Source organism: Melospiza melodia, chromosome 8 (assembly GCF_035770615.1).
Source record: "Melospiza melodia melodia isolate bMelMel2 chromosome 8, bMelMel2.pri, whole genome shotgun sequence".
NCBI classification, from domain to species: domain Eukaryota; kingdom Metazoa; phylum Chordata; class Aves; order Passeriformes; family Passerellidae; genus Melospiza; species Melospiza melodia.
The window spans coordinates 29,870,899-29,884,831 of NC_086201.1; the positions used below are offsets into that span (position 1 = coordinate 29,870,899).

The 13,933-nt window shown below is 39.3% G+C and overlaps 1 protein-coding gene across 5 annotated transcripts in view; it reads right to left on the bottom strand.

Annotated features, from left to right (window-relative positions):
* The window catches only part of MYO1B (myosin IB), a 107,575-nt gene that overhangs the window by 55,020 nt on the left and 38,622 nt on the right, over positions 1 to 13,933 (bottom strand). For all 5 annotated transcript variants that reach the window (XM_063162493.1, XM_063162492.1, XM_063162495.1 and 2 more), the window contains 2 exons: positions 4,691 to 4,785; positions 1,606 to 1,710 (listed from right to left, as the gene is read on the bottom strand). In XM_063162493.1, coding sequence (XP_063018563.1) covers positions 1,606 to 1,710; positions 4,691 to 4,785 — 200 coding nt within the window. The remainder of the gene's footprint in view (positions 1 to 1,605; positions 1,711 to 4,690; positions 4,786 to 13,933) is intronic.

A 13,933-nucleotide genomic window follows, 5' to 3' on the forward strand; every position in this document is an offset into this window, starting at 1 on the left:
GAACTACATAACCAAAGAAAAATAAATCTCACCACAAATGCTTAATTTCTTTCTAAAACATACATAAGCAGCCAGGCTTGCTCAGTTTTTATTCCTTACAGAATAACCCTGTGTCCAACCTTCCAAAAAAGCTCAACAGGCATTACCAGCCCATCAAGTAGAACAAATAGTACCTTGAAATGATAAGGCAATCATCATTTATCATCATAAAACGATAAGGCAATCTTCAGTAAGCTCAGCTGATTCCTCTTGCATTAAAACAAAGCTTCACAAACCAATAAGAAATCAAACTCATTTGGCAGTCCCTGGGGAACAATCTAGCTTTGGCAAGAAAAGCCTCAGTACCCACCATGCCATTTCTGTCTGGATCTGAAATCTGCTTCCAGAACAGTGATAAAACAACACAGCTCTTCTCTGTGAACCCAAAACAATGCAGGGCTGCAATCCCCCCATTCAGCTTGAAGGGGAACACAGCTGATCATCAAAGAAAGGCTTATCCAGCACTTCTATTATTCTTAAATGTCAACATTTCATCCCTTCTTTATAAGTCTTTGCTTACAATTTCTGGTTTGTGTACAAAGACCACGCTTTAACCATCCACTTCCCCACTGCTCTCTGCCCAATTTCATGCATTCCCTTTCCTTTTTTTTTTTTTTTTATACTTTTCCCTCTGTTTTCACTTGCAGAGTCCTTGCCCCCTATAGGTTCCAATTCATCACCTATAAGCAAGGCAATAAACATAATGTTGACACTCAACAGTCTTTACAAATACCACATATGATCTGGACATAAAGCAAAATTATCTTCTGACAAGTGACTTTGTCTCAGCACCACAACAGCTTTGAAAATTCTGGGTAAGACTGAGCCAGGAATGGACACAATAGATCTAAATAAGTCAGTGCCAACTGAGGAACTTCTGAAGGCAATTATTAGACAATGGGAGAGAACTGCAAGCTTTGAGGATCATAAATCCTATCTCCGGGATTTAAAAAAAAAAAATTAATTCTGTTTCTGGCAGCCAACATCTTTAAATTAAAATCACTAATTAAAAAAAGAAAAGCCTTCATGGGAGAGCAGGAATGGCAGTTGTCAGGAAGAGCAGGCCAACAATCACCAGACCCAAGAAACAATAAGTCTCAGGGAACAACAGGCATGCATATGGATTGCCTTAGTTTTTTCCTAACATCCATTCCTTCACCCTTTTTTTTTTACGAAAAGAGAACTAATGCCTTACAGAGCTTGTTTGTTTACTAGAGACTATAAAAATATGATTTGGAAGGAAATGAATCAGAGGGACTGAAGTGAAGTCAAGTCTTTTGATACAGACAAGCATCATCAAGGCAGGGTTGAGAAAGGGTAAGCCCCTCTGAGAGCAGCAGCAGGAGGTTGGGAAGCATGACCTAACTTCCTGAGCTCTTCCTAAGTGAGGGAAACCATTTTCTTCTGAATAAAGTCCTACAGATGTATTCACATAAAGCATCTCCTATGGTTTTGGACACCAAACAACAATGAAACATCACCAGACAGAGTTTTCCAAACCAGCTCAGCTGGAACACCAATGCACACACAAGTAATATGCTGGCACATAGTCAGTGAGATTCTTACCTTCAAGGACTGGATTTGACTGCAAAAGTTGCTCTTTTACTTGATTAACCTCTGCCCCTTTTCCACACACAGCAGCTACATATGACATGACAAGTTTGCTTGCCTCTGTGGGGGAGAGCCAAATAAAACAGCGATAAGCATTGGCAAAAAGGCTGTGATGTGACTTTACAGACTAAATCCCCATCACATTTTCTCAATGCCAGACAGGAACTGTGAGCACATTCACTTCAGTTTTCTCCTGCACTGTTGTACCATCTGGAAATGCAGAAGGAGCACACCCTGCTCTGAGACCCATGCCGTTACATCAGCAATTCTCTTGGTTTAAACACCTAGAGCCTCTACCCAAGCTTAAAAAAAAAGTCACCACTGGATACAGCACATTACCTGCTCCTTTTTAGCCTCAGTAAGAGGCATTCTTCAAGGGAAGAACATTATCCCCTGCTGACACATTGGACATGTCTTAATCTAGCCTGAAAATAAACAGGCCCAGGCAGTTTAAAGACACAAAATTCAATCAGTTTATATCAGTAATACACAACAAGTGCAAAATACAACACTTATACACATGTAATTACAGCTCTGCTCTACAAGCAGCTGAGTAACTGCAACATCACCTAATGTGCTGCAGTCTGAAAGTAAAACCAACAGAAAAAGTGAAGCATTCATTTAAACAATAAAACTAGTTTGCAGTTGCTTTTAAGAAAGTTAGGAACAATTTTTGGATTTTCAAAGCTGGGTTCATATGGGTGTCAATCACCCATGACAGAAACAAAGATTAGATAATCCATCCAACCCTTCTGTTGTTGCTGGTCAGGAAAAGCAGCTGGAAAATGATTTGGTTTATACAGAGAGTCCGTGATGGTTACTACAATGCAAGATAGTGAAATTTCAAGCAATATAGGCTGATATATAATGTAATTACTAACAGCTGGAAACCCTATCAATTCCAGACTGTGGTCATAAAAAAAAAAATCATTATATTTGGAACAGATTTTCAGAGATCTGTTACAAATTTAAGTGTCTCATTTCAGGAAAAAACTGACAGATGAGACGTTATCCCTTGGATTTTGATCTTTCCTGTTTAACCAAATTTGTTTGTTAGCATTATATTACTATGCCATGTGTAGAGGAAAATGAGCAAACCTGCCACACAGGAAGCAATCAGGGAGCACAAACTTTAGGTAAGCTCAGGAGGCTCCCATCTCCTTTATTTGTGCCTCAATCCCAGCTCTCATTTTTCACTCTGTTCCCTTCAGAGCTTGGAATTACCCAATTATTTAATTTGAAATATTTCCTAAAACAGTTGGCATCTTTAAGCACAGGCACTCAATCACTGAGAGAAACATGCACTGAAGCAGCAAAAAAGCTATTATAATAGTTTACACACAATGACTTCAATATAGCCTTTGAGTATCAGCAAAAGAAAATAAAAGCCTTTTCTCTTATTAGCAACTCTGTTTGCCCCAAAAGAGACATCAGGAAGGGAGTTATCACCCTAACATTTCAAAACATTTAAATACACCCCTTATTCTGGTGATGCACCATGTTTTCCTGCCCGATGTAACTCTCAGTTAACATTAAAAACATGCAGAGAAACAAGGACAAAATTGGAAGCAAATAAAAAGATTCAACTGATGACAGCTCAGTTTCAGTTCTTCCAGGGCAAAAATGTCAAATATTCTGGCTACCAAAATTTTAAAACACAGTCATGTAGTGTATCTGTAGTAAGAAGTTTGTTTCCTTAACTCCAGGAACTTCCTACCCTCTCCACTCCCTATCTTGTACTTAACTTTATAAAAAAGGAATAATTAATATTGCTTCCCATATGGCTATAAAATTTACAGAACGCTCCAAATCTTTATACAAATCTAAATCTACTATTTACATATAGAGAAGTTCAACTACTCAACCTCTGATTCACCTTTCAAATGAATAAATCAATAATATGTGTGCCTCAGTTGTATGAGGTGCATTATAATTCACAATTTTTGAGGAAACCAAGACATGTAACACCACAAATCCAGGACTCTTTGCTAAAGTCTGAGCTTCTAGACAGAACTTCAGAGTCCTATTAATAAGAAATTGGGGTTTTTAAACTACACTTCTACTGAACAGGTTTTCCTGTCATTGAACTGCAAGTAAGGATTATATTACAAGACTTCAAGACTTGTTAATTGGGGGCCACTAATCTAAGAGCACTAAAGATGATGCCTACACTTGATATACTTTTATATGCTTCCAAAGTCTTGGAAAGCAACTTCTTGTTACCTGCTTTGAGTCTTGCACTCAAGAATAGGCACTTAAAGCCCCACATATTCTCAGATGCAAAGGAAAAATCTCTCAAATTACTTGGAAACAGATGCATGCCTTCCTACCCACTGTCTCTTTTGCAAGTCACCTCTGTTTTAAATTGCTATCTTTGAAAATAACTGGCTTCTTTCTTTTTTAAGGTCTACCTAAAATGTACTGCAGTTATGCAATCCTCTCTTGGTTTCTAATCTTCCAGTTTATAACCAGCAGTCATTTTCAAGGAAATTTCAGCTTTGCCTAAGAAACTCAGTGTTCTGGCACACAAGCCAATCTTAGCACTGCAGCTGAGTACAGTGTGCAAAGGGCTGAAAAAATTTCTAAAGTAATCGGCTACAGTTATTTCTTTTCCTTAGATAAATAGTATAATCCAGTTTTTAAAGGCATGTGTTTATTGAGAGACAAGTGGAAGCATTAAGTCTAGAAAACTCAGAGAATTCAGTTTTCCATGTCTTCAGGTTTCCCACCAGGACAGCCTAAACATTTTCTGGCCCTTGCAATACTCTGTGACAAGTCAGCATGACTTTGGTACAACTCTGGATACTGATGAGGACACTGTTCTAACAGGACATGGGATTTCAATGTGGTGACAGTGTGAAAAAACATTATTTTATGTGAATTCACAGCTGCAGCCACAAGTGTGGCAGCACTCACTTTCTGCAGTGGCCAGACACAGAGAATTACTGACATCTCTCAACTCAGTCACTGACTCCAGCTTCCCTCTGCAAGGCTCTAGCAGCCCTGAATGGTTTTTAATCAGATCCTAACTGCCCCTTACCTGTTTTCCCAGCTCCACTCTCTCCTGTGATAAGGATGCATTGGTCTTTGTCCTGGTCCCTTAAAGACCTGTAGGCTTCATCAGACAGAGCAAAGCTGCAAAGAAAGAAAGAGCCAAGTGAGAACTAGGAAAAAAACCCACCAAACTACCAAATACTGATAATAATTACAAGCTGTCCTTCACACACCCAGGAAGAAAAAAAAAAACAAAAGCAAAAACCCAAAACTTTCCAAGTGCTAATGTTCCGCAAGTAGTGAAACATTCGCTTTTCAGAATTTAAGGACCCACAGAAGTAAAATGGATACTTTTTCTCAGAGAATTACTTAGACCACCTTCAGGAATAGGCAAAGATAATCTTGAAGTTCTCCTAAAGAGAGCCAAGTCAAAACAAAATAACAGAGTTTTAGGGAAGTGCAGCCATCTTTCTTCATTGAACAAAATGTCATATTCTCCACTGACAAAATGTCAATACAACATCAGGGCATGGTTTGTTTGAAGATGACTCTAAGATAAAGGAAAGAGGAGAACCCTGAGTAATAATTACACCATAAGCCACAATTTCTACTCAGTAAGAAGAAATCTCACTTTATAAAACACTGAGCATTTTAAGCCTTTGGGTAGAGCTGGACTTGTGCATGAATATGCAGAATTATTTCCCACTAACTCTGTTCTTATCCCAGTAAGTGTGATGCCATGTAGGGAGCCTAAAGAATATAACAAGAACCAACAGATTTCCTGTACCAAAAATGCCTTTTCCTGGAGGCTCAGAATATCATGACCCTGAAACTCATGGGCTGCAATTTGAATCCAGATGTGCTCTGCTGCCATGCAGCAACATATACTTTGGAGAAGTGCAGATGGTTTACTTATATTTAGTTCTCTTTAGTAGTAATTTTGAGGCAGAACAAAGTTTTTTCTTTCAACTGCATTTTTCAATTAATGGAATGAAGTACTCTGAAACTAAGCATTTTCCCCTCAGAAAAACTTAAACAAATAGTATCTGAGAAAGGACATAAAAGCAAAATCCAAATAAAAAGGCACAAATGCATAATCCAATTAAAAAAATTATATCCAAACACAGCATATTTTTACATGAAATAAACAGCTGTTCAACAGACCAAGACCTTTGTTAGATTACTGCATCTAGTAAAATATTTAGTGTTTATATATCTCCAAAAGTAGATATTGTTTACAGCAAACAAACCATGTATGAAAAACAGAAATGAACTCTCAGGTCAACATAAGATGCAGAATCATTGCAGGTTCAGTGCACTTTTTAGAAACCTGATTCTTTATTCTACAAGAGTTTAGGAGTTTCACATTCAGCTGATAACAGCAAACAGATCAAGTGTTTGTTTTGGACAGCACAGCTATAGGGCGCTTTTTTTCACAGGCTCCTTTATAGAAGAGCAAGCTCTTTGTCATGACACCAGCGATGGGAAGCAGGAACAACACAATGCAGGCAGTGAGAGCCACTCAGGGCCTTGTCTAGAGGCTCCTACTGCTGCAGTTTGAAAGCTTCAAATATTAAACCTACATCTACTAAAATCAGTCATAAAAAATCTTATTTATAAGTATAAATATATTCATTTATATATTTATAAGTATATTTATATTTATATATGTATAAGTATAAATATATATAAATAATTAATAATAAATATATATTAATTGTATATATTTTATAGATAAATATATATTAATTATATATAAATATTAAAAAGACAAATATATAAAATATAATTATATATAAATTATATAAAATAAAATTTTCATTATAATAATTATATATTATAATAATTATATAACTATGATAGATGAATATATAATTTATAATTGATATTTATATAAATAATTATATAAATATTATATAAAATTATATATAAATATAAATGTAAATATAAAATACTTATTGCCACCACTGTCCCTTAGCTTCAGGCTTCCCTTCCCAAAAAGTTTATGAAGAGCATGACAAGTTATCTCCAATTTACCATGAGGTGCATGTGCAACACCATTTTTTCTACTTCCTCATCCCTCACCTGTATTAGACTCACCTCACATTTGCTTATTTGGGTTTTGTTTGCCTGTTTGGCTTTATGGTCACATCATGTTACCAGCCCAGCCACCCGCTGCAAGAGACCCAGGCAACCAAGTGAGGGCATTCTGGAAGATTTGGAAAATGGGGAACTGAAACAGCTCCCAGCTCCTTTGCTCCTGAGCACTGACACCCTCTCCTCCCTCTCCAGGGCCTGACAAGGATGCTCAGGCCATGGTTTCCCACTTTTTGTGTCCCTCCCATCTTCTCTCCCGCAGCAATCTGCCTGCCCAGCTCAGTGACCCACCCAGGGCTCCACCTCTCTCCCTGCTTTTCCCCAGCCCGTTTTGTCCAAGGCACTAAATGACAATTCTCCTCTCTGCACAGATGGCTGGACGATCCCCTTAACGCCCGTGATCAAAGGTCATTGACTCCTTTTGATGCACATCCCATCCAACCCGAGCAGGGCTGAAATCTGTGCCCAAACCTTAATGCTGCTGTGCTGACTGAAGCATTTGAACTCAGTAGTTCAGCTGGAGGTGAAAATGTGTTTACAAGAGAGTAGCAGGCTGTAATGGTTTTAGCATTACAACAAAGTCACATTGTGATGTGGCCAACATGCTGGAGAGCTAGCAAGAAAAATATAAAATATTCTGCTGCTGCTGAGAGACCATGACACAATTTCTGGCACCCATTTCACTGTTTGGAATCCAAACTACAGTAGCAGTAACACTTTACCAGACTCTGTTACAGGACATATTTAGGAAATTAATAATATTTGTTGAATGTTGCTGCAGATATACTTGCAATTTGAAAAGTACAACAGCACTCAGAAAAGCTTATTCCAGCACAGATTGCCTTCCTTTTTGCAAAAAAAAAAAAAAAAAAAAAAAAAAAAAAAAAAAAAAAAAAAAAAAAAAAATTAAAAGCAACAGGATGCAGATGAAAGAAATAAACTTCCCTGAGCATTCATGGGCCACATGAGACAAACTTTAACAATACTGCTGTGATTTCCACAGGTTTGACTTGAGGGAAACTGTCTTTCAGCAAGAAGATAAGACTCTGAGACGCTTTTCAAATTTACAGACCGCATGGCTCATTCTGTGCCTCTTGTCCTTCAAACAATCTTGGCCATCAACTAGTTTTTCACTTTTGAAACTATTTTCTTGGCAGTAGTTTCACACTGGAAAATGAAATCAGTGTCAAGCACAGAGGAAGTATTCTCTGTTGATAGACTGAGTTATGAGTTAATCAGCTTAGTACCCATTCATCTTTTCTAATATACTGAATTTAAGTTTCTCAACAGCCCCTGTCAAAATGTATTTTACTGCTTGATGTATTTATTAACTCTGCCTGCACTACATACTTAAAGACACCAAATCATGCTTTTTCTCCTTCCTCCACAGAAAAACTGAGAGCCTAATATTGCAATGAGGTTTCTGAAGTTGGAGGACAGAGGGGGATTTCATCCAGTTCTGGTTTAATCCAATCTAGTCAGAATTTTCCTGCCATTTTCTTGAATCTGCACAACCCACAAAGCCTAATAATACCCTACTACGGCATCAAATATTATCTACTATAGACAAAAGAAAAAATAAGTCAACTCATTTCAAAAGAAGTTTTGCATAAATACTTATCAAAAGTGACCCAGTAGAAGTGTTGTAAAATCTATCACTGATGTTTCAACCACTGCTCCAACAATCCAATTGGAGGAGGATTAACCAAGAGTCTTTTTAAACAGCTAAGACTTGTCTTTCTGGCACTGCAAAAGAGCAATAGCACATTTCTGTCAGTCTGAACAAAGATCTTTATCTCAAAGAAAAAGATGCATGTATTCAGATGTCATGTTGACTTTCATGACACATTACACCTCACAGTCCTTCCTATTATCAACATCCTTAATAATCTTTTCAGTAACAGAAAACCCAAACAAAAACAAACTTTGAGTCTTTTAGTTCAAACTCTATCTGATAAATAAGACAGAATTCCATGCTATTGCCTATTTGTTTAAAAAATAATTTCATTTAAGGTCATTTAAGTTTAACACATATTAATGGTTTAGAGACCATAAAGAATCCTCGCCTTTTCCTTTTAGCAACATGAAGAGACATGGCTCTGTGAAGCCACACTGGCAACCATGGATTTAAACCACATACCTCTCTTTGAGCCACCTCCCAATTACAGAGCCCAAGTAAAATTTCAGAATAGTTTAAAAAGCAGTTATGAACCATGTGTTTCCAATTAGCTGATGAGTGCGTCAGCACTGTCAGTTACCATACCTTATAATAAGCTCTCCTTTGATTTTTAGGTTTTCCTGGAGGAAGATGACATCCTCTTACCACAACAAACACAGAAATCTTCACTGGAGCTCTCTTTTAGCTGAGACTTAAGTATAGAAGCAATTTGAAATCGAAAGGCCGCCCACACCTGGCTCAGTAAGAAGGCTCTGCTTCTTTCTAGCCACAAGCTCCAGATGGCCAGATCTGTCACAAAGTCCTAACCCAAAAACTGAACAAAGGGAAACAGCACAGCCCTCCAAGGGAGACTTCCAAAGGGCTCTGGCACTTTGCAGCATCCCAACAGCATCTCTGTGTTAAACATCTCTGTGTCTCTGGGCTCAGGAAGAGCCCTGCTCACTCTGAAACAAGCAGCCAGTGCAGCATTTGAACGCTACAGATTGCACCCACAATTATAATAGCCATAAAAATCTCATTCTTATAAGTCAGAAACTCACTTCACAGCTTTTCTACCACCTTTTTCCTTCAAGCCAAACTCACCAGGATCAGTATTTGCCAGTATACTGGTACTTATTTGTGGTATCATTTTCATGCTTCCTTTCATTTTTCTTAGCATTCTCAATTAAAAGTAACTCGTTAACACTATTTTAAAATTCTCTCAAATTGCTCTTCTCCTGCCCTAATAGAGTCAATTCACTTGTTCACCAGCTGTTGCTTTGATTCAGAGATCATGGCTCCCCATTTCAGAACATCTATGGCTTAATCTTGGCTATGGAAATGAGGAAAACCTATTTTCTTGACTGTTCCAATCCCTCATGAAGCAGAGTCCTGGTACCAGGGCTCATTTCTGCCCAAGCATGTCTAAACACACTGGCAGGATGCTAAAGGCCAATGCTTATCAAAACCTCTATACCATGCTAGACTAGAAAGAATAGCAGTAATACATAAATTGTGCATGCACTTTTAATATAAGTTTTACATAAAATATAATTTAATTACTTCAAGTTTACTTAAAAGCATAATTTAATTTCCTTCCTTCTCTTTCTGAATGCATACAAGTGCTCAATAGCAGCACTTGTATTGTTGTTGTAACAGCAAAGAAATTATTTCATTCTTTCATGACACGCAGTGGGAAAGCATCAGAATTACATTTTGTTTCAGTATGAAAACCCTAACAACCTGAGCTAGGAAGAGTCAAAGCAGATTTTATAAAGTGCTTTGAGGCTTTATGTTGTAAATCATCACTATTTGCTATATATATTCCCCCACCCATTGAAGCTCAGTGGAAAATTCACCATTCAGGAAAAACAACTCTAAGAGATTATTTATAGCATTAGCTCATAGTGCAGAATCATTTAATTGCCCTAAGGATAAAAAGTGTACTCCCATTTTCCATAATTACAAACTGTCTCATGTTCAGAGCTTTGACACACTTGAAAAGAAAAGGTTGATTAGCCTGCCACTGGAGTGAATAAAGTAACAGCTGAATCGATGGAGCATCAGCTAGGATGGACCTTGGCAGGCAAGCAGCTGCTCTTTCAAACATGCCAATCAGGGGGAAAAAATAAAACAAATTTAAACACCAGGATAAAGAGGTGTGCTAAGACAGATGGAAAGCCTTTGCTCCTATTCATATCCCCCATTTTTATTTTCCTGGTGAGCACAGGACCCTGTTTTATCAGCAACACTGTGTGGTAACACACTCAGCAGAAGGGTACCTCCTGCACAGGCCTCCCCACTTTGTCATTCACATGAGCCACTGGGACATTATTAGATGCAGAATAAAGCCCAAAGCTGTGCAAATCAGCCCATTGGATTTGTAAGAAGCAGTCATCCTTTACAGAAGGAAAAGGACAGAGAAAAAGGTGGGGGGGGGAACAGGACAAAGCCTCTTAATTTTCATGAGTAGGACACTTCAGTACACAGGCTAATATTAAGTCAGAGAGATTTATTTTCTGATAGACTGGGAATATAATATAACCTCTGATGTTCATGTACACCCTGCAGGTTTAGCAGAAGATTTGTCTCAGATCAATAAGCTGAGGTCTGGACAAAAAGAAAAAAGTTCTTGCTGAAAATCTTGTCTTTCTCAGACTGAGGCAGATCTAAAGGTGTGTTCAAAGAACTTCAACTCCAAAACCTCCCTACAGAGAGGTTCAGACAATGCTTCTTCCAAAACACTGTGCCTGCACAGCCTCCCAGCTCACCAAAATCTGGTCCTTTTCCCTCTCACAGGATGGCACATATTTCCACTCCAAAGGAGGTTTTATCAGTTTTGGGCACTTCCTTTTACTCTATAAAAATTTTAAAAAATTTTAAACCACCAGTAATTTTTCCCCAGCACTGTACAGAACAGCCAAAACTGCAGCCATTGATTTTCTGCCTATTTCAACAACATCTAAGACATCTTGTTAGAGCTCACATTAACGTGATGGAAAACAAGAAGTGCCTTTTACCAGGAGCCTGCGACCCAGCTGTTGCCTTATTTTCCTTCAACCAGTGCAAAGCAGGATCTCTGCAGCTGAGGATGGCCATGCCACAATCCAGACTACAAAATCAAGTCTCCCTGTGAGTTTCAGCAAGCCTGACAAGCATGGCCACATCCCATCCCAGAGCTCAGTGCTGCCAGCTGGCAGTGCAACACACCCAGCAGAGACTGAGGAGAGTGGCCTGGGCATGGCCTCAAGGCTGGGTCCTCCAAGGAATGCAGGGAGCAGCAGGCAGAGCCCTGGTGCTGCAAATAACCAAGCCCACAGGCCCATCCCCTGTCCCCCTGTCCCATTTTCCATGGAGCAGCAGGTTGGGCTGGGAGCTCAGGGCACACCAAGCTGAGCTGGCGTGTGCCAGTGCCACTGTAGCCACCGTAACCACCTGCGGCTGCACACCAACAGCGCTCCTGGCATCATCTAAAGAAGGGAACAAAACAGCAAACTCCTCTTTGGAGCAGGTTCATGCCATTGAAGTGAAGATGCACATAAATCGAGGTGGGGCAGGGAAGCAAGTACCTCCTTGCTTTCCAGCTTGGCTTGCATTCCCTTTTGACTAGTCCCATTTGCTTGACATTACATCAGCCAGCTGGATGGCACACAACCATCGCCACCTCCTCCCTCATGCTGACACTCTGTGGGTTCAGACCAGCAGGAACCAGTGGATCCCAGTCCCACAGCACCAACCAGATGAGTCTGTCACCCCAACCACCAGGCTGGGTTACCCCAGGCAGACACAGCTCCTACACAGTCACACAGGAGGACATGGACACGGACAGGCCTCCCACACACCTACCCCAAGTCAGTCTGCTGCCACCTGCACTGCAAAGATTTCAGGTTTCTTCAGGGAAAAGGCATTTCTGTTCACAAAATAAACAATTCTATTGGGCTATGATATCCTTGAAGGGAAATACAGGAAGTGTTTTCTATTGTTTCACCAAAAATCAGATTTAATTAGATGTTTATTTGCTAGGATGAATCAGCAATTGCATGCTTGATTTAATGACTACCTAAACCAGCCAAGTCCTTACATTCTGTGTTCTTACTGCAAAACTATAGGCTGAAGTTTCCTGGTAGCCAAATTCTGCATCAGAAGCTGCAGGTTTTTCCCTGAACTGCCATCCCAAATGCACTGGAGGAGCCTGCAGACCCCAGGGGAAAGGCAGCTTCACAGCACAGCAGAAATGCTGATGGCAAACTCCTCATTTTTCTCCACAGACCTTCTGAAGCTTCCCAGTCCCTGAGGCTGGGCTTGTAAAATTTGGGATTTATTCCACTTTTCTGGTTCAAATGGAGCAGCAAGGGGTCAGACAGCTGAACTAAAAGGGAAGACAGGAGCAAACTGATTTGCCATGCCTGGCTTCTGTCAGAGTTTAACTGGAGGGCACAAAATTATTTAAAATCCCAGTTCACTGTTTTATCTATTCAGAAGCAGATTTGAATTGCATCTCTGAGCTTTTGCGTATGTGTGGAAATGAAGGGCTGCTGGGACAGGGAGGAAAAAGGGAGCAGGAGAAAATAGTCATTCCTTTTCTGCACTGAAATATAGAGACACTCAATATTTTCACAGAAAAATGAATTTGTTTCTGTACCTAATACAGAATGTGTGTGAAACTCAGGCAAGTTCACTTGCAAGACACACATGTTCAGTTCAGCTTTGATCAAATTTTACATAAATGAAATCTTTTTCTGCAGAGCAAGAAATCCCTTGGTTATGCTGCTACACCATGAGAATAACATGCCCCAAAAAACTGTAGTTCATCTTGTCTTAGCTGGCTGCAAAAAATACGTTTTCCATCAAAATGAAACAATGCAAACCAATTATTCCTCATTTTTAAAACACAGATAGTGGTTCAAAAGGGGTCCTTAAAATTATTCACAGCTATTTCAGAAATAACAAGCCCAGACCACAGGTAAAGTTGGATACTTAGAAAACAAAACTCTATAATCTTATTAGAGGAACAATGATCATCACAACTTTAGTCCTATGCAGACAGGAATATACAATGAGTTGCTTTTCTCCTTTCTTTTTAATTTATAAATAGGATGTATCTTTGGGATTTGCAGAATGTGCTGTTCCCAGACAGTGGCAGAGCACTGATTTGCTCTGTTCAAAACTCCAGTGACTTCTTCGTCTCACAAATGAAACCACAACAGGGCTGTGCTGGTTGTGGGGCTTTCCTGGGGCATGGAAGGGCAGACTGCTGCTCTTATGATTTTACATGAAAAAATGTTCAGCAAATAGTGTTCCATGTCTCTGCCTCAAAAAACACTCTCCTGCTTAGCAAATAGAAAATCCTGCTTTTTTTCCTGCAGCCCTAGGAAGCATCCTGAAGTCAGAAGGCAGAAATAAGTAATTTCCTCCTGATGCAGTGACAGCAGAGATACAGCAAGTCAAGTTTTGGAACCATGCAGGGTTTATTGATACCATGTGTTCATGCAGGGTCTTCTCACTGCAAATCATTTTACTGCAGAACTATCAGTG